Source organism: Myiozetetes cayanensis, unplaced genomic scaffold (assembly GCF_022539395.1).
Source record: "Myiozetetes cayanensis isolate MyiCay16 unplaced genomic scaffold, myiCay2020 scf2-11, whole genome shotgun sequence".
NCBI lineage: Eukaryota > Metazoa > Chordata > Aves > Passeriformes > Tyrannidae > Myiozetetes > Myiozetetes cayanensis.
In genome coordinates this window covers 2,879,927-2,900,000 of record NW_026087411.1, presented here as the reverse complement: position 1 = coordinate 2,900,000, position 20,074 = coordinate 2,879,927, and the positions used below count along the sequence as shown (strand labels likewise).

At 50.8% G+C, this 20,074-nt stretch overlaps 1 protein-coding gene across 5 annotated transcripts in view; it reads left to right on the top strand.

The window, feature by feature from the left end:
• The window catches only part of BCL11A (BCL11 transcription factor A), a 76,714-nt gene extending 68,520 nt beyond the window's left edge, over positions 1–8,194 (top strand). For 3 of the 5 annotated variants that reach the window (XM_050315605.1, XM_050315603.1, XM_050315606.1), the window contains exon 4: positions 3,851–8,194. In XM_050315605.1, coding sequence (XP_050171562.1) covers positions 3,851–3,952 — 102 coding nt within the window. In that variant the 3' untranslated portion in view covers positions 3,953–8,194. The other 2 variants (XM_050315602.1, XM_050315601.1) reach the window with 2 other exon arrangements.
• Positions 8,195–20,074: the final 11,880 nt, after the last annotated feature.

Here is a 20,074-nt window from a genome sequence, read left to right as displayed (position 1 = left end):
CATTACAACCTGGCTTTTTATTGTATTTGTTTCTGGTCTTTGTTAAGTTCTATTGGAAAAACCACTGTCTGTGTTTTTTTGGCAGTTGTCTGCATTATCCTGTTCATACACCCATTTTGTCCCTTTATTGAAAAAATAAAAAAAAAACCTTAAAGTACACAGTGTCAGCTTCTGGTGTCCTCATTTGACACACGCTGGAGGTGGCTTCCAGCAGCAGGATGTAGGAGAAGGTCCCGTGCAGGGGCGTTTTGGGGGACGTGCTCCTATCCCTGAGGAGCGCCCGCCACCCAGCTTGGCCTTAAATCAAGCCGCCTCTGCCCAGGAAGAGGATTTTTGGGCTCAGGAGTTTGCTTTCTGACCAGTGGAAAGCATTTGCAATCTGGACCCGTAGTTTTGGGATTTTTTTTTTTCCCCTCTAGTTCAGGACTGAGCTGTGACCCCCTCACCGTACGATAGCCTGCGGCATCCCTGGCCTTCGCTCGGTCTGCAGCAGGGACTTCCCTCCCTGCCTGGCAGTGCTTTGGCAGAAGAGGTGAGCAAACAAAAAGCTCTGCAGCCCCCCCAGAGGCTCCCCAAATCCCCAGCTGCTTTGGGGGATGTGGGGTGAAATCAGCCACGTGGGCAGGAGCTGATTTCTCTCTCGGGGGGCTGAGATCTTAACGCCGCGGCTCCGGGATTGCGCTGACCCCAACCCAAAGCTCCCGGCACCGCTGCTGGCTGGAGCTGGGAGCTGCCCCCTCTTCTCCACTGGGCTTTTATTTTTTTTGGTGGGAATCTCAGGTTTATGTGCCTTGTCTCTAAAACCCGGAGTTCAGGTCCCCCCTGTCCCCCCTTAGGGGTCTGTGTATGTTGTCAGTTTGACAAATACTGCATGTTGCAGCATCTCTTTACTTTATTAAAGCACGTACCGCTGTGATACTGTCTCTTGCTGTTCCTAGTGTAATGGATTTAAAGGTTTATTTTTTTCTTTTCCTTTTTTTTTTTTTTGATTTTTGTAAAACCTTCCAGTTGTTCTGTTGTCTTCCTGTGATGGCATCGTTTGTTGCCTGTATTTTGCCCGGCGCCTTCTGAAGGGGAACTTTGGGATTTAAAAAAAGACAGAAATAGGTGTCTAAAGAAAAAGACTTGCTCCTTTTCTAAAGAGAGATTTTTAAAAAATTAATAAAGCTCCATTTTGATCCTGGGAGAGGAGGAGTGAAGGTTGAGTTGTCCAGGCTGGCAGGATGAGCTTGCAGTGGGGCTGGAAAAGTGCTGGCAGTGCCCTTGAACTGCGCTCCCCCTTTGGGAGCTGGAGCTGTGCAGATGCAGGCACTGCTGGAGGGATCCCTAGCACAGTGCAGGGGAGGCAGAGCCTGGCACCAGAGTGGTGAGCTCGAGGTGTCAGGATGGACACTGGCTGTTCCCAGGAGGGCTGGTGTATGCAGGGACGCGCTTTGCAGCTGCCTTGCTGACACGGCTCTTGATCCCGTGCCATGGAATATCTGTATGGACTCCAGTCTCTCCCTTCCTCTCGTTATTTTTATTGCTGGTTCAGACCATGACCAAGATGTTGTCTAGAGGACTCTGGTTAGCTGGTGTGCCCGGGGTTGAGCGTAGCCTGGCTGTGTTTCAGAGCGGGTGCTGTTCCCTGTGTCTATCCTATGGTGGTCGTCGCTCTACTTCCTTTCTCTGTACTATATTTAGGATATGGAATAATCAGCTATACAAGCATATAGACAGGCACCCACATAGAGACCCGTGGACAGGCACCACTAGGTAGATCTGGGCTCCCTGCGCTGCTACAGAATTAACCAGTGGAAAGTGTACAATTGATTTATTGATGAAATTGCACAGCAGTGCGTTCGATTTACACATTTCCAAAAGCTAAATTTTACAGGTTTCTGGAGAGATAAACGAGCCCTGTGGGTGCTGTGTCGCCCTGTGGCCACACACAGGGGGCTGGGGCGGTGGTTTGGAGGAAGGAGCTTTGGGAGAAGCGGCTCCTGCTGTAGGAGAAGTTGTCTGAACACCGGCTGGGCAGGGGCGTAGCTTGCGAACGACAGCGTGCTGTCACCTCCACACCAAAGCAGAATGTGGGAAAAACGTGATGTTTTTCTACCAGTGGCAATGAGTTAACGGTGTGATAAACACACTGGAGTTTGCTGGGTTGGGGCGTGGATGTCCAAGGTCCCCACCACGTGCTCTCGAGCTGCTTTGGCATCCCGTGCTCGCGTGACCTGCACTCCCCAGAGACTTCCCTGTTTTCCTCTGTGCAGAAAGATGATGTCTCTAGAAATAAGAGTGGTATTTGGGTAACAGTGTCTCTCTTGTTAAAATCTCAGCCCCGACCACTTTCGGGGAGGAGCGTGGTTTTGGGGCAGAGACCCCTTCGCCATTAGTGTTCAGTCTCCTCCAAATGGAATGACTGATGTAATGAAGGCACTGAAACAGTATCCAGAATTTAGAGTACAGATGTTTCATATTTATTTTGTTTCCAAGGGCTGAGATAACACAGGAATAAGTGATACCATGTCTTTGCTTGACATTCAGGAGGTTTTGGCATACCTGAGGAGATAACAGTTTTGGGGTTTATCTAAGTGCAGAGTTTGTACTAAAAAAGAAAAAGAGATACCAGCTGCTCTTTTAGCTCCCTCCTTCTCTTTTTTCCTCCAGTAAAGGTTGAAACCCATTTTTGGCGGGTGCATGGGCAAATTGGAGTATTGACTAGGAGAGTGATACTGCCCAGAGGGGCTCTTTGCCAGAGCTGCTGAAGAGATGCTGCTCCCCGAGCCCAGATGCTCGGCTGCTGGTTTCAAAGGAGCCACAGGGATCCCAGGAGGGGCAGGAGGCACGGGGGAACCCCAAGCTTCCGTGCCCCTTGGCGGGATGTAGGGTTTGCAGCGGTGGTGTGCTTGCAGCTGGGGTGGCTGCAGCGCCCTTGGCTGCCTTGGAAGCCTCAGCCAGCTTTAACATCAGCCTGGAAACCTGTTGGGCTCAGGCACCAGGCAGCAACAAGCCCTCCCCGGGGGGAAATCGGGCACGTGCTCGTTCCTTCAGAGGAGGCACTCCAGTTTACACCCAGTGAAGATCTGGCCTAGGAAGGAGCTGCTTGTTTAGTCCTGACAGGCACCTCGTGTGTAGCCCTTCAGCCACTCTTGTAGGTAGTAATGAAGCAATTTCCTTATAAACAGCTCCCTGGTGGGGCTGTGGAGGTGGATTTTGAGGGGTGCACTGAAGATGCACCGGCCTCAGCACCACCACCACCACTTGGCCTGCTGTGTGGGGCAGCGCGGTGCTTGGTGATGGGCCTCGGGCTCCGTCTGAGGGGAGCTGGGAATGATTGCTGTCCTGGTGACACATCCTGTGGCTTTGCTGGGGCTTTGCAGCTTGAGCTTTGCTTTTGCCGTGCGACATCCAGCATGTAGTGAGTTGGGAAGAGTCCTCCGTGAAACACCCGCCATGTGCTGCTATTAACAGTTACCAGCTTTAGGAGGGGCTCCAGCACCTGGATGCGCTGTGGGTGCCGGGGGAAGTCCCTGAGGTTTTGGGAAAGAATAGGAGGAGGTTTCAAGACAGGCTGGTTTGGTCCTTTGCCCAGGTGTCTCAGTAAAGCCCAGAGGTTTTTTTCCTCCTGAGTGATCCCTGTGGTTGCTGCGTGGTGCCGAGGATGCCGGACGCGAGAGTGTGGCCCGAGAGGAGGAAGGGCTCCATCCTGCCGTACCCCTGTGTGACAGTTGGGTGTCCCAGTTGTTAAAGCCAAAAAAGAGACCCCCTGCCCCCACAAAGGAAAAAAAAAAGTAGGATAAGAGAATGACTCACACCGTGGGCCGTGTCACACCTGTTCTCTCCTCTGTCCCCATGCTCTCTGTAGGTTCGGCGTACCCCCCCAGCTGGCGCAGCGCCCAGGGAGCCCCGGATGTCTGGCAGTTTTCGGATGGAAGTTCAAGAGCACTTAAGTTCTGAGAGGAGGTGAAGCTGGGGCGAGCGGCTGGCGGCGTCTCGGCGTCCGGAGGTGGCCTCTGTCCTGCTGGCTCGCCGCGTTCCCGGGAGAGCCTGAGGAGTCACCCGCCGAAGGCAGCGCTCCCTGGGCTCCTCCTGCCTGCAAGACTATCGTATTTATATTTTGTAATAGAGTACAACACTTCTTTGGGGTTGTTTTCTTGGGGTTTTCTTGATTGGTTGTTTTTTTTTGGTCATTTGTTTTTTTGTTTTTTATTTTCTAAAAACAAACGAAAAAAAAAAAGCAAACCCACCCACCGAGGTCAAGGGCTTATTGATGGCTTCAGCCAGCTCCTTTCCCCGTGGAAAAGACTGTCTTGCTCTCATGGACAACCCGGCCTGTTGGTTACCCCCGTGACGTGCCACTTCTCGGGAGGCACATCTGTTGTGATGAATTAAAAATAAAACAAAACACAGTGTAGGTCTGTGGGTGGGTGGGAAATTGCCATAATAAATGTTGGAGCTTTAGGTTTTTTGTTTGCTCTGTCTTTAATTTTTAATGCCAACAAGGGCCAGGCGGTTGGTATGACTTTGTACTCCGTGTCGGCTGCAGGAAACCAAGTGCTGAGTTTACACCAGGGCTGGTGTTGGTGCGAGGGGCTGCACGGCCGCAGGGGACAGGCCTGTCCCACGTAACTGGACCAGGAGCTGGGTTTATGGCCATGGCACCTGAGTGCTGGTGAACCCCCGCTGGCGTTTGGTGATGCTGATGGGGTGGGAGGGTCCTCCCAGCTCCCTCCTCCATTACCCACCTCTTCCTGATGAATGCCAGCTGTCGTGTTAACATTTCTGCTGTTAAACCACGTGCTTTCGGGGCTGGTGGTGTCTGTAATGCCCGTCAGCGTCTGTGCAAGGAGGGGGCAGATTCGGGGAGAAGCAACACTCTTGTTACGGGGATGCTGTCAGTGCCAGGGGACGCAGAGCCCTGCCCTGAGCTGGGGCACCTGCTGCCAGCTCGGCGTCCTGGTGTCTGCCATGGAGTGCTCCAGACTTTGCACAGGGGGCACGAGCTTCCCTGCTTGGCCAGTGCCGCTCATCCCTCGCCTGGAGCTGCTGGTTGGGGGCCCAGCGCGTTGCTGAGCAGGGGGTGGGTGAAGTGTGAGCTCGTGCGCTGTCTCCGATGGGATTTATAGGCTGTAGCTGCTCATGTCTGTGCCGACGAGTGGGAATGGACCTTATTTGGTGAAAGAAACCAGCTGGGTAGCGAGTGGAGTGGCTGCTTGGCTGTGTCGGGCTGCCAGGATCAGCGGGACGGAGCCGAGTCGTGGGGCAGGGGCCAGTGTATTTATTGGCTTCGTGGATGAACTTTGATCTCATTTCTGTTTAATTCAGCTCCTTCCTTAAAATCTGGGTGAGGCCCTCCCTTGGGGTGACTCTCTCCTGGCGAAACGCCCATAGGGAAAACGATGTTGCCTTTTCCATGGGTGCTGGTTGCTCTTTTGTTGTTTTTTGGTTTTTTTTTAAACCTTGGGCTCTAGTTCTCATGGTGGTCTGGGCACAGCACAAGCACAGACACTTTGGTACCTTAAAATTTGGCAAGGGGGCAGGGTGGGAGGAAGGAGCAGCTCCCAGGGGTGCCACACTGGGAGCCTGGAGGACTTGGTGCACAGGGACCCAAAGGGACCTATTGCTGCTTCTTTTAAGGTGGTTTGGTCTTTGAGGTCAAACTACCCAAAATTCTACGCACACCCTCAGCTCTTTTTCATCATTAGGAGATGTTTTTAAAGGTTCTTCGTGTCCCAGCCTGTGCTACCACCTCCATGTCTGCTCATGAGGGGGTTTTGAGCCTTGGAAGGGCGAATCCTGTTGGATTAAGCATCCTATTGATTGTGAGTGCACAGCTAGGGGGGGGATTTAGCAGCTCCATTAGCTACTGGCACCCCCATTCCTGCCCTGGAGTATCTGCACCAGGCAGCTGTGTCAGATTAGGGCTAATTGAGTTTTTAACTGCCAAGGGGGGTGCTCTGCTCTCTCCTCCAGACTGCAAATCAGGACTCACCTGGTTCATATCTACATCAGGCCTGTCCCAGGCCAGAGGGGAAGCTGCTTTATAAGAGGTTTCAGTGAGCTGGGTGCTTTTTTTTGCTGCTCTGCCTGGTGGAATAAGTGTGATGTGCTCTGCTATCTCTGGCTTGGCTTGTCTCCCCTTCAGCAGCCAGTGTGAGGCAGGGGTTTCTCCCAGGAAAAGCAGGAAATAACAGAGAGGTGACGGCTGAATGAGCTCTGCCAAGCACAGAAGCGATACCTGTCTTCTCCTGAAGTGCTGAAGGTAAAATGAAATAGTCCTTAAAATGTCTATTTTTTAATATAGGTGTTAAGCTCTCCCCTAGCTCTTAGGACTTTTAAAACATCTTCAGAATTCATGTTGCCTTAAAGTTACAAACAGGTGTAATGTCTGTGCTGAGAACCTCTTGTAAATGCTGGGATACCTGGGAATCACCCAGCTTAGCTCTGAGGCTTTGGGAGACTGGGAGGTGATTTGACTGTGCTGTGTTTGATTTCTAAGCACACTTTCCTGACACTAAAATGCAGCAGAGGTCAAGTATTTTGTGAAGTTTAACTTATGTTTTGCTTTCAAAATAATATATATTTTGGATTTGCGATGCATTTGGGTTGCAGGCTTTTGAGAGATGAGAGACCTTTCTCCAGAAGGGATCTGAAAGCAGGTCTAAATCCTCTGAATGAGTTTTCAAGCCACACTCCCAAACTCCCTGGGTTTTGTTTCAACCCCAGCTTTGTGTTGGGTCCCCCAAGTGACTGTGGGGCCAGCAGCAGCCTCAGGCTGGGGAGCATCCTGGTGTTGGTGGATGGCAACGTGACTGTGGACTCTGGGGAAGGTGGAGAGAAGCTCCATCCTCCTTGGGCTGCTGGAGGTTATCTTACCAACTGTGCTCTTTGCTCTGTAGTTTTTCATCTCATTTCTTGTGTTCTGCGTGTGCTTGAGCTCTCTGGGTGCTGGTGAGACCCAGGGATGAGCCTTTACCTGTGGATTTTTGGTGGTGAGGCAGAGGTCCTACTAAACATCACTGCTGTTCCAGGGCTCCCTGCTCTGCTGGGGTATTTCACCTGATCCCACTATAAAATCTTATTGAGGAGTGAGCTGAACAACCCCCAGTGCCCCCAAAAATGAGTGGTGCCTCATTTGCTTCTTTTTTCTTCACTCTCTGCTTCTCCTCCCACCCAGTTTTCCCATTTCAGGTGCGATTAGGCATCAACATTCAGTTGTGTGTTGTACCTGCTTCAAGTCAATTAAACATTGTTGCCCCTCCATCCTAATCCTCTCCCCCTCAAAAACCACCCTCTTAACATTCATCTTCTACAGGGGGCCAAATAACCAATTATTCCCAAGGAAAGATGGAGCTGTGGAAAGGGGAGAACAACAACAACAACAAAAAAAACCCTCCCAAACCCCAAATATGGCTCTTACTCCTTAATCTCCCTGGATAGAGTTACACATCTGGTAGAGGCTTGCTCGTCGTTGCCATTACTTTTATTGCATCTTTAGCAGTGATGAAGTTCAGATGGCAGAACCAGTGGGCCCCAATTTAATTTCGCCCGGCCTCCCCTAACGAGCAGGACGTGATCCCTGGGAATGCTGGCTCGGCTGCGGTTCCAGCGGGGAAGGTGCTCGTGTGCCCTGGTGATGGATAGAGCAGTGTGGGCAGGCAAAAAAGCCCCGTGTGAGGGTGGGAGGGGGAAAAAAAAAAATCTGGGAATAGGGATGATAACAGGTGGGTGGAGGTGCCTGTGCTGTGTGAGCGTCGAACACTGCAGTGAGGGGGGGGTTGGATGGACAGGTGGTTTCTCATACCAAAACCCAGAAGCAGGGTGATAAAGTGGATTTCCACCTCCTTCTCGTGGCTGGGGTGTGCGTGCTGCGACGCTTCCCGAGGTTGCTCTAGCCCTGAATGGTTCTCCCCTGGCGATTTCCGTGACCCTCCGGGTTTCCAGTGGTGATGTACAGAAGCTCCCGCCTCTCCCCGCAATGTCTGCATGTGTCTAAGGGCTATACAGGATTCATTTACGGGCCTCCCGTCGGTGGGATATGTGCATGCAAAATGAAGGTTGTATTTGGCTTCTCATATTCGGATCTATATTCCATATTGTGTTGACCAAGAAAAACACCTCAGCCCCCGTGCTGAAGAATGTGATGGACTTGATGACTTTTCAGAAACGTACTGTAAATCAAGGAGGCTAATAAATACTTGCTATTAATAAATTGGGGCTACTGCCTTTCAAGTTATTTTCACGTTTTACAGCACCCTGATTTAAGCGGCGCGAAGAAGGCGATTCCTTTGGACACCTCCCCCCCTGGCACGATGTGGCTCAGTTCAACCTCAAAGGCTCAGGCAGGAGTTCTTCCCTCTGTGAGGAGGTTTAGTTGGAGCAGTGAGACCCCTGCCCAAGCCCATGGAGCCAGTGAGGGGCTGACCTCAGCGACAGGGTCCCCTGGGCAAGATGTGGTCTCCCCCTGTGGCCTGGCAGATGATCCCCAGGGCTTGCCAAGCCCAGTGCATCAAAGAGCCCGCAGCCAAAAAGCTCTCCCACCTGCACCAGCTCATGCTAAACCTTTAATGGTTCCCAGTTGTGAGAGCAGCCGCTCCAGGTGGTGAGTGCACAGGCAGAGCATCCACAGGCTGCTTAACCCTTTCTGTCAGGTTTCTCTGGATCTGTACACGAGAGGTTGGGTGAAGGCCTTGGTGGCCAGGGGCCTCCTGTGAAGGACTCCTGCAGGCAGCAGAAAATGGGGCTTTGAACGTGCTTCTTGAGCATCTGTAGTGCCTGTGGGAATGCCAGGACCCTCTTTATATAGAGCTGTGCCCTTGCAAACCTGGGACACTCAGGGCAGGGAGGGAGCAGGGGATGGAGCCCTAAAAAAACCTTTCTTTTTATTTCTTCATGTGAGTGTCTGTCCTTTCCCTGACCTCCTCTTGCAGCTCTGCGTCGACAGGCAGAGCCTGATGGCTGTGACACTTCTGTCCCCCTTCCCTCTGGGCTGAGGGTGTCCTCTGGTAACCCTTGTTCCGTGGCTTGTGTCCATGAAACCCCCCGTTGGTGGGCAGTGGGGTCCCTGCCTGTACTGCTGTCCCCAAACACCCTTGTCCGCCTGGTTCCACTATGGATAAAACTTATTTTTTATATTCCCCTTCCAACAACAAACCTTTTGCCTGCTGCCTGCCTGGCACGCTCCCCTGAGCTTTGGCTTTTCCATTCGGAGGCTTCTGGGAGGAACATCCCTTGGGGAGCTGCTCTGCACCTGGCTGTTCCATTTGCCTTTTTTTGTTCCCTAAAATCCCCTTTTAGCTGTTTTTCTCCTTTTTTTTTCTTTCTTTCTTTTTTATTTCCCTCTCTCCCCTGCTGAAGAGACAGCACCTTCTGCAGCTGTAGTGATTAAAGGGGAGGGAAAATAATAAAAAAAAAAAAAAAAAGCTTATTTAAAGCAGAGCCCTGGCAATATAAAATAAGGTGTGGAGGTGATGAATGATCCCGGGGTACATTAAAGCAGGGACTGGCATTTTCGACATCGCTCCTGCTCGCGGCGTGTTTGAGCACTTCGGAGCCCGGCTGTTTTGAAACGCTGAGCATCCGCCCCTGGGCCCTAATTCGGGCAAGTTTAAAAACGTCCTCTGGGATTTAGGCAAGTCGCTGCTGTTTTCTCCCTCCTGAAGTCCCGGCTGCCGCCGAACCGGGCGCGGGGCTGGGAGGGGACAGCAGGACAAATCCCACCCCGGCCTTGCTCCGCCCTCCCGGGGGGTGAGGGATCAGAGGATGATGGTGCGGAGGTGGGGAAAGCCTCGCCGGCTCTTAAATGCTTCTTAAAACATCTCGGAAGCGTATCCCCAGCCTTGCTGTGAGAGACAGTCAGCAGAAAGGGAGGAAAAGAACAGAGCTCACTGCGTGCGACTACCAGGGCAGGTGCAGGGAAATTATGCATTTTTCCGGACTGGCTTATTCCCTTCTGTGTATTAAACATTATTTTAATATTCGAGTGACAATGTTTTATAATTAAGCCAAATGTAAGAGAGGGAGCACACTGGAGAGCTCTGCTCGGTGTGGGGAGGTGAGGAAGGTTTCCATCCGCTGCCCAGGATTAACCCCCAGGTTGCAGCATCCTCCTGGCAGGAGTGTGGGAGCCTGGCTCTGGAATGCCAACACAGCCCTGTGCTCCGGCAAGGAGAACCTTTAACTCATAAAGGTTGTAATGTTAACACAGAAGAAAAGCCTTTTAAAAAATTACATTAGTTCACAGACATCTATTGAACTCATGAGGGGAAATCTAGCCCCTGAGAGATAGAAACTAAAGAGCTGAGCCATAAACCAGTACGATAACATCCTTATTATAAGATGCAAATTAAGGGGCCCAATTCACTTTAAAAAAGCATTATGAGTATTTAATTTTTCTAGTGGGAATATCTCTGAAGTTGGCCTGTGTGTGGTTTTTTTGTGCTGTGTACTTAAAAAAGAATAAAGTAAGTCAGACCATGAAGCAGCTGCTGAAGGCAGAGTTGAGGATGTTGAGTGGGGTTTGGGTGTCAGAGGAAGGAGCTGGTGCTTATGGAGGGCAGGAGAGGATGTGTTCACACTGGATTTGAATGAGGAGCCCATGGCTAAAGCCAGGAGCATTGCAGTGGGGTTTCAGTGGTGTAAAACAGGGTCAGAACCTGCCCTGGGCATTAAGTGTTTCATCTCCAGAGCAGCTGGCTGGGTCCCCGTGCATCTCAGTTCTGACAGAGTGGTGCCCTGCAGGTTGAAGAGAAGCGCTTGGTTAGGATCCCATCTGTGGTTTTGGATGTTTCTGGACAACCTGCTCCTTGCCCTTGGTGTTGTATCTCCTTCTGGGCTGCCACAATGCTGCCAACAGCGTTGTTGGTTATAGGTCATAAAAAACGTATCATGGGCCTTTGGGTGCTTTGCTTGTGGCACTTCACAGCAGGAGTGCTTTGAGGCTTAACCATATCTGAGTTTGGGGTTTTTTTTGGCCATTTCTTGTTTCCTGGAGCCTTTTAAAATAGTTTTATTTTTTACCTCCCCTCTGAAGTTGGAAGATGGTGTAATCACTGCTCTTGGCTCTGCCCTTGCTGTTGGTCTTGAGCCAGGAGAAGGACTTGACATGCAAGGTGGGGACAACTGGGATTAAAAAAAAAAAGAGAACCTCTGAGTGCTGGGCCCACTCTCTATCCAGCTTTAGGGTTGAAAGGTCAGGACTTGTTCAAAAAGCAAAGAAAAGGTGGCACCCTCATTTCACATCCTTAAAGACAAAAGGGCTGGTTCAGCTGGAGCCATTGGGAGCCTGGAATTGTGTTTTCAAACGTTGAAAATAAAACAAAAGCCCTACCCTGGAAGGTTGCTTTTCAGAGGGGCATTATACTGCTCTCCATAATGTGCAGAGGTCATGGGCTGAGTAAAATAGGGAGACCAGGTAAATATGTTCACTTGAAACCCAGGGATTAGGTGATTTTGTTTGTTTTGCAGCATAGCAGAGCATCTCTCCAACTGCAGGGATGAAACTGGGATGGGGACTCTGCAGTGTGACTTTAGGGCTGGGCTCTGTTCCCCCACCTCAGCTGCTGCCTGCGGTTCAGGGCATGAAATAATGGGGTTTTCCGAAGGTTGGGTTAATCTGTTGAGGAAAATCGTGATCTCCAGTTGGGCACCAACAGCTGAGCTTGACCGGGTCTGAGCCATGCACGGAGAGCTGTTTCTCATCCCAAGTCTGTCTCCTTATCCTCTTTCTGGCAATTGAAGACTTATTTGTTTCCAAACCACTGTTTACAAGAAATACTCCTGCTTCTTAAAGCAGCACTGGTGCCCCCAGCCAGCAAAGACCATACAATGGTGGTGGGTAATGCTTGTGTTAGGCACTGGTCTGGCCAGGCCCTGAGAAACAGACTCCTTGCTTTGAGGGATGTTTTAAAATAAAAAAAAAAAAAAAAAAAAGAAAGTAAATCCTGTAACCCTTTTATTTTGTTTAAGAAATCATAAATCCAGCAGCTAACAGGGCTAGTGGTCCAGCTGGGCAGCTGTATGAGGCCAGAGGTTAGCCAGGCTGGGAATATTTACGGGGCTGTGCTGGCCAGACACGCCAAGGGGGGGCTCAGCGCTTGTTGCAAACGGTATTAATCACCTATTTAAAAAAAACCCCAACAACCAAACCAACCTTTACTGCTAGAGCAGGGCATGCCACGGTAACTCTCCCAGAGATCTATAAAAAGAGGCATTTGAGGAGTGTTTTTCCTCCGCCTCCTCCTGAATCTGCACAGGAGCACCTGGAGCGTCGTATGAACGCACGTGGCCAAAAACCACCCGGCTGCGGAGACAGATGGGAATTTCACTCGTCATTTACGAAGTGAACTTGGTGGGAAGGTGAAGGGTAAATATCAGGCCGTTATAAAGCTCGTGGACAAGCCTGGTGATAACTTTCCACGCGGTCTCCCAGCTCGCCGTGCGCCCCCTGAACCTCCCCCTTCCCCCCGATTTTTTAGGAGCAGGCGCCTCATAAATCCTCCTGACCCGGGTGCTTTATCAGGTCCCCCAGCTTCTCCCAGCAAAACCACGCTGTGGGTGGCAGGGGGGGAACATCTGTGCAGGGGATATCCTCCCGCTCCCGCTCTCGCCACCGGGGAGGCAGTTGTGGTTACGAAGCTCCTTAGCTGCGAAATGAGGAAGGATGTTTTTCCTTGTGGCTGGCAATTACGGCGTGGAAGGGAACAGCCGCGTTTCTGCGTCCCACACCAGATTTCGCCCTCCTGCAGCCGGGCTGAGATAAAGGGGTGACGTGTCAGGAAGGCAAAACCCCGCCGGTGAGCGAGTTATGAAAGTGATTGTAAAACCTCCCCCGGGAGATTAAATGCAGGTCTGTGCCCGTGCGTGGCTCTGGCAGCCCTTGTTTTATAAAATAAAGTAAAAACAACCCCAAAAAAACCCCACCTCAGGTGCCCTTTGTGCCTCAGTTGAAGTGGTTGGGAATGTGCTGCCCTAAATCCAGCCTCCGTCTTTAACCCTGGGAAGTCTTCAGCTTTTGAGAGCAGGTGGCGTGTCCATGTCTTGTACACTGAGGTTTGCACCAGCAAAGCCTAGAAAGGCCCCAGGATTAGCATCAGTGGAGGGTTGGCCTCTCCCAGAAGCTAGGCTGCTCTGCTGCTGGGAATGCTCTGGAAGGGCTGCAGGAAGGGTTTATCCAGGTTGGAGCGATGCCCAAGATGTGGCTTGCCATCACTCCAGAGATGGCTCCCAGTCTGGCTTGACTGCAGCTCCCTGGGAGGTGCCGTGGGGCTGGATGAAGCTGGAGCATCCTCACTATGTGTGTTTGAGGTGGTTGGGGATAATGAGTTGAGAAATAAGGAATGATTGGTTTGCAGCAGCACCAGTGGCTGCCTCGAGCCTGGTTATGAGCGCTCCCTCCTCCTCATGGGCTGCCTGCAGTGGATCAGCTTAGCGAGGGCTCCCAGGTACATCCAGCCACAGCAAGGGTCTTTCCAGGTATGTTGTTTTTTTTTCCTTTGGAAAGAGTGTGGCAGGGGTCCCGCTCCAGACCAGATGTCTTTCCAGAGGCGCTTCTCTTTGTCCCTCCCTTACACCTTACCGTGAGAGGATGATGCAAGGTCTGATCTTTTTCACCTGCTCCAATAACTCCTGGGGCTGGAGCTCTGCAGACCAGGGCCAGCTCAGTTCTCCTTTCATGCATCCCTGTGTTCTTCTTTAAAGGAAGAGGCTGAACCCCTCTCTGAGTTGCACTTGGGTGGGTTTAAGAGGAAGCCTCAAAATCAGTGAACAGCCTTTAAAATCGGTGGGACTCCTGGAAATTGTTTGATGTTTTTTCAAATTTTAGCACTGCTTCTTGCAGCGCAGTGAGAAGGTAGATCTGAATCCCCCCTGGACAGGGAGGTGCAGCCAGGAAAGGGATGATCTTTGCCAATGGCCCTGGCTGGGATGTGCTGCTCTGCCCACTGGGAGCCCCCTGTGGCTGGGGCTCTTCTCCCCACACTGCTTGGCAGGTTTTGCCGTGACTCACTGGAGCCCAGGACAAAGTGGGGTGTTTTCTTCCAGGTCAGGATTTAGGTGGATTGGCAAAGGGCTGTGGGAATGCTTCTAGGGTGTCTTGTTGCGTGTTTGGATTTTTTTGGGTCTGTTTTGTTTTGCTGCAAGCAGTGTCAGGCTCTCCTGCCCTGGCCTTCGCCCCACAGATGAGCGAAGAAGGGTTTGGGCTGCTGGAGGTGCACTTTTATCCATTGCCTGCATCCCACCCTGGACCTCTGCTCAGCATCTCTCCTCCCATTCTACCCGCCCATCCCTCAAAACCACTCCCCTTCTCCAAAGAGGTCAATGGGCTCCCAATGCACCACCATTCCCTCCCTCCTCATGGGGTACATAAGTGGTGGGAATCAACTCACACTTGTACAGGTATTGCCATATTACTTGAAATAATAAAAATAACAGAATGAGAGTTTCTTTCTAACTCACATAGGAATTGTTCAAGGCTTGAGTCCCAAGGCTAACACACACTGTATTGCTCTGAACTGCAGGAGGCCTTTGCAGTGGAGGGTGAGGGTCTGCAGCTGAGAAGCTGCTTTGCATTTGTGTTACTGTTGTTATTTAATGTGCATTCATCACTGCGGCCCCAGCCCAGCCATCCCCCACCCAGAGCCAAGCCTGGCTGTGCCTCCTGGTACCTCCCTGCTGCAGACTGAACACCCTGCACCACCAAGCTGGGCCAAATGCAAGGTTTTGTGGCACTGGCTCCCATCGGGATTACTTATCTGCATGGGATAGACCCGAGGGCAAACGGTCCTGGCACTCCATCAGTGCTTTCCTACGTGCGCTTCTGGGAAGTGGGGGGACAGCCACATGCATGACCTGTTCTTCTGGCCTCTCCTCAATCACATTGCAGCCTCAGGTGCATTTTTAGCTCCTCTGAAATATTTTGGGGGTGTTTTTTCAAATTAGTGCCTCTTTTTCTTTTTTTTTTCTCCCTCCCTTGACATGTCCGAACTATTTCATCCTTTTCTTAGTACTGACACAAAAATGCAGCTGAGAAAACACTGAAGCTGTTTCAACAACTGCTGTGCTAAGAAGTAAAGTAAACCAGAAAGTAGTTACTACACTGAGAGCTTCCTCTTTAAATCAGCTTGGGGTGTGGGAGGGGGGAAGAAGTGAGAGTCCTTGGCAATTAGATTCTCTCCCTCATCCTAATTGCATTACCAATAAATCAGCTCCGAAGATCTGTTTCTTTTTAAGTTTTCTTGAATTTGGCCTTTGTCTGAGAATCTTGGGACAACAGAGCTGCAGTAAATATGATTAACCTCTAGGTAATGACTGGGGTGTTTTGGCTCTGCCCCATGGATGCTCGGCCCGCCGTGGTCAACCATGGGTCTCTCAGAAAGCAGCCCCCCTGCCAAACCCAGGGAGTGGGGCAGCGTGAGGGGCCAGTGTGGTGAGCTGCTCCCTCATGACCAACATTGTTTAAGGCATAATTTGGCAGTTTGATGGAAAAAAATTAACTTTTCCTCACTATGGCTTTTCCTTCTGCTCTTTTTTTTTCCCCATGCCTCGTTCCAGGCTTACTAAAGGCCAGGGAGTTTTAGTTTGGCAATGCCTCTTTTAATACCTTCTACGATTTCATAGTCCTAGATGCCTTTAAGCTGTGATTAAAGCAGATGTATATTGTATATTTTTTCTTTTAGAAGAAGGGAGGATGTTTGGTTGATGTACAATTACGTGCTGGGTCTGTGGACTGCAGAGGGGTGTGGGGAGAAAAGAGAGCACAAGCCAGGAGAGGTGAGGATTAAGAAAAGGCATCCCAAATCAGTGTGGGGTGTCCCCTTTCCCTTAACTGAGCTCAGGACAGGTCTCTTTCAATGAGAGGTGAGCACTGAGGGCTTATTGGTGACCTTCCACCGAAATCTTGTGCTGTTGAAACCCGGTGGTTGCACAAGAGGTGGGGTGGTGATGCCCGGCGTGAGGTACCACACCTTGGGACTCCTGGTGAGCTGCTAACAGGTCACAGCTCCCAGTTTATTAGAAAAATCAACACTGATGGTTCCAAAAAAATGAATCCTTGATGAACACTGTAAGTTCTGCTCGACTCCAGTCTGTGCTTTGCAAAGCTTTCTTGATAGCACACAAGAATTTCTACTGGGCATGATGAAAAGAATCAGTGTGTTGATAGCACAGTCACTTTCAGCAGGAAAACCAAGTTTATGTCCTCAAAACACAACCACTCTTGGATGATTTTGATTGGGAAACTGGGGGAGAAGGGACACTGGACATGCTGTCTCCATTAGTGGGACTGAAGCTGCTCAGTGATGGGGGATGAGCCAAGGGTGGTATCAGCACTTGCTGGGGTTTCAGTGTCCTGTAGGATCTGACCTGGGTGGGCAGAGCTGGCTGCAGGTCACAGGCTTCACTGACAGCCCCAGGGATGGGCCAGGAGCCACCCTAGGAGCAGCTAAGAGATGTGGACAGAGACGGAGAGGGCGGAGGAGACAAAGCTGCATCCTTTAGGATTCAGAAACCTGTCCCTCTAATCATCTTTGTGCTCAGAAAGCGTTCGGGGCTGCCCTGCTTGGCCAGCGATGGGAATTGCCTTCAGCTGTGGCCATGCTGACCGTTGGTTAATTGCCCTCAGGTGGGGCACCCCGCCCACTTCTCCAGCTGCTGTCTTTGTTCTGAGGGATACCAGGCAGTCGATAAAGTCTCAGGCCAGCAGAAAGTTCAGGAGCAGAGGGCTGGAGCTGAGCTTGGGAGGAGAAGCAGCAAGTTGTGCTCCTCGGGTGAGAGGCTTCAGTGTTTTTGGGGTTTGCCTCAATGTTCTGTGAATATCCTAGAGGGTCCCTTGCACCGGGTGAGCTGTGACTGTGTGGGGTACTGGGGCCTCTGCAGCCTCCTGCTTGTACCTGAGCCGGCTTTTCGTCTTTGCCTGGACTTGGGAGGCACTGCCTGCGGCCCTCATTTGGCTTTATCTGGCTCAAAAAGCCTTTGGGATTGTGCGAGGTTGGTGCTCAGGAGTGCCAGCTTTCTGTGGGTACCCAGCGGGCTCTGGGTACAGGGGAGCAAAGCTGTGCTGCTCTGGGACAAAAGAGAGGATGTCCTTGCTGAACTTACAGAAGATGGAGGCTTTTATGAGGTACTTCCAGCTGAACCTCCTTTGTGCACCGTGCTGAGCCTTAGGTGGCACCTCATCTCTGCTTGCTCATCTGTGGGATTGCCTTGGATTGTTCCTGATGGAGAGGATGGGACATTCACCAGGGAAGGTGAGTGGTACTCTTTAAAGCACTCCTGTCTTTAAGACCACAGCTCTTTGCAAACACACGTTATCTCTTGAGGATCTCGCCGTGCCCACGGTGTGGCACCTGCAATATTTATGATATCGCAGCCTCTCCCCCACGTTTGCCAGAGGGGAGAGCTTAGTGTGGACTATGCATTAGATTTTTGGAAAGCCTCTCTGCTCCCTGGCACCACGGGCTCAGCTTAGCCCTTCCTCTGAGCAAGAGAAATATTTTGGGTGTTACAAGTGTGCAGGGTTGTGTGGTGCTGTTTTGAAGACACAGCTCTGGAGCTGGAGGCATGGTCTGTGCTGGTTTATTTGTTGTGAGAAGATGTGTTGTCCAATTTTTTTTGGCAGAAATGTGTGGGTTTTTTTTTGTTTTGTGGGTTTTTTTTTTTTTGTTTGTTTTTTGTTTTTTGTTGTTTGTTTGGTTTTGTTTTGTTTTGGTGGTTTTTTTTTTTTTGGTACCTGAAATTCATGTTTTTGGGAAAGGCTGTACTTCACTGCTGCAGTGGGCAGATGATTTTAGGTTTCTGGCAGGTTTGCCTTGGGGGGTTGAAGCTCTTTGGAGGTCCCTAAGTGCTGATAAACTAAAAAATTCACTAAAATATATTGCTTTGAAACAGCAGTGTTTCTTGGAAGTGCTGAAAGGGAGAGAATGCTCAACCTCTCTGATGGTGCAGCTTTGTACCATGACTGGTGTTTCTCTTACTGGTGAGTCAGAGATGAAACCATTAATTCCTCATTACCTTGGGGAAGTAGCAGGGACCTTGCAGAAGCAAATGTGGCCACTGAAAATCAGGTTGTAACAAGCTGCTGGATTTTGCTGTTGAAATGGCCTCCCCACCTCCTGCAAGTGGCAGGATGGGGCTGGAGCAAGGTGGGCAGGAGGATTTGGAGCTGAGGGACCTCCACAGCTGGTCCTGCCTGTAACTGTGGTGGATGAGAGAAAGCACAGGTGATGCTGGTCCTGCACCAAAGCCAGAGCAGCTCCTCTGGTCCCAGGTCCTGTCACTCCCTTCACCCTCTCCCTGGGCTTGGCTCCAGGCAGGAGACTCAGCCCAGGGGATACCTTTTCTTCCCTTTTCCTCCTCATGGAAGCAGTGGGACAGGCTTATCCCGTGCCACCAAGTGTATGTCTGGGGTCTGCTGAGCTCAGCCCAGGTCTCTTGGGTCACAAGGGTCTGTTTCCAGTATGCACAGTGTGTGTCCCCCATCCCCTGTTAGGGGGACAGTGGGGACCTTGTACTTGGACACGCCACAGTCCTGTTCTGTCTCCCTCACAAACCACCCTCCTGCCCTCTGGAAATGCCAGCAAAGGTCAGCTTTATACATCATTTGGCAAACCCAGGCTACAACTGGCTGGACTGGTTTGAAAATGCCTGGTGGCCGCTGCGGTCTCGTGCAAGCTTGTTTCAGGATTGCCTCTCCCAGGGAATGAGTCACTCCCCAGGACTGTGGCTTTGCACTGTTAGGTGTGTGTCCCGCTATACACCCACCCAGTGCATCCCAGCTTCCTCCGCTGTGGTCCTGCCACGGCCAGTGGTGGCCCGAGGTGTAGTCGGTGTTGTTACTTGGAGAAAACACAAGGATATCTTGAAGTTGGTTTTGGCTGCTCCTTCCCCTCCCCTTCCCTCTGTGGCACAGGGTACCAGGCTTTAGCTTTTGAATAACCCCCAGCAGCCAGGGCTGCAAGATAAAGGCTTATCCATTAAAACATCATCCTTGACTCCTGCGGACCCGGAGCCGCGCTCGTCAGTTCTTGTTTGAGCGATTAAGGATTGTGCCATTAGTCTGCTGCTTAATGAATATTGAAATGCTGTCTGGAAATGAAAAGGCATCTGTTTTCCGCGCCACAAACAAAAGCAGGAATATTTTCCACTTAGAGGTATGGTCCCTAAGTGTTGGGTGTCACCCCACTGGAGCTCCAGCGACGCCCTCATCTTTGAAGTGAGCGGAGGAGTGGGAATCTTGTGGCTGGTAATAGCGAGGCCATTATTTTAAGGATACAAATGTTTAATGTACAATAACGAGTCACATAATGAATGTCCAAATGAGTGATGTTTTCTTCAGTTTTACATTCCCACAGGCGCAGGAAGTATTGGTCACTTTGACATGGAAAGCAGTCAGGCAATTACACTGGCGTGCTCTGAGAGGAGGAGATTTTTTTTTTTTATTTCATAAGGAGAAACTTGAAGAAAGGCCCAGAACTCCCTGTGCTTCCTGGTTGCTGCTCTGAATTCAATTTGCTTCCACTCCATGTTAAAAGGGGATGTGGGGTTTGGGGCTGTATTTAACTCTGAGGACCTCTGAGCTAGAGCTGGCTCTTTGGAAGTGAGGAGGTGGCGGTGGTGGGGGAAGGAAAGTGGGAAGGCATCTCTGAAAGGTTTCTTCATTCCATGGAAAGAAAAATTAGGATTAATGAAGGCTGGTTGCCCTTTGTAGCGAGGAGGATGCTGCAAGGGGTGGAGGTAGATACCACCAGCCAGGAGCAGAGCTGGCTTGCTCGAGGTGGGACATGTGCTCTGGCTTGCCATGTGCCCACAGATGGGCAGGTTTGGGTGATGATCTGACCACCAGCACTGTGTTACTGAAACTCCCCGTGGCTTCAAGGGTTTTGCCCAGCAGCTTTCAGTACCCTCTTTTTTTTTTCCTTTTTTTCCTTTCCTTATTCATAAATAAGTTAACGAGAGAAGCTTTGCTCGTTTTCTTCCCTTTCTGAAATTTGTGGGAAAGCAGTACCTTGTCATTTTAGGTGGGCAACACCAATTAATTATTTGTCATGGTACAGGAGGCAATGAAACCTGGGTAATTTCAGTGATGGTAGGAAAT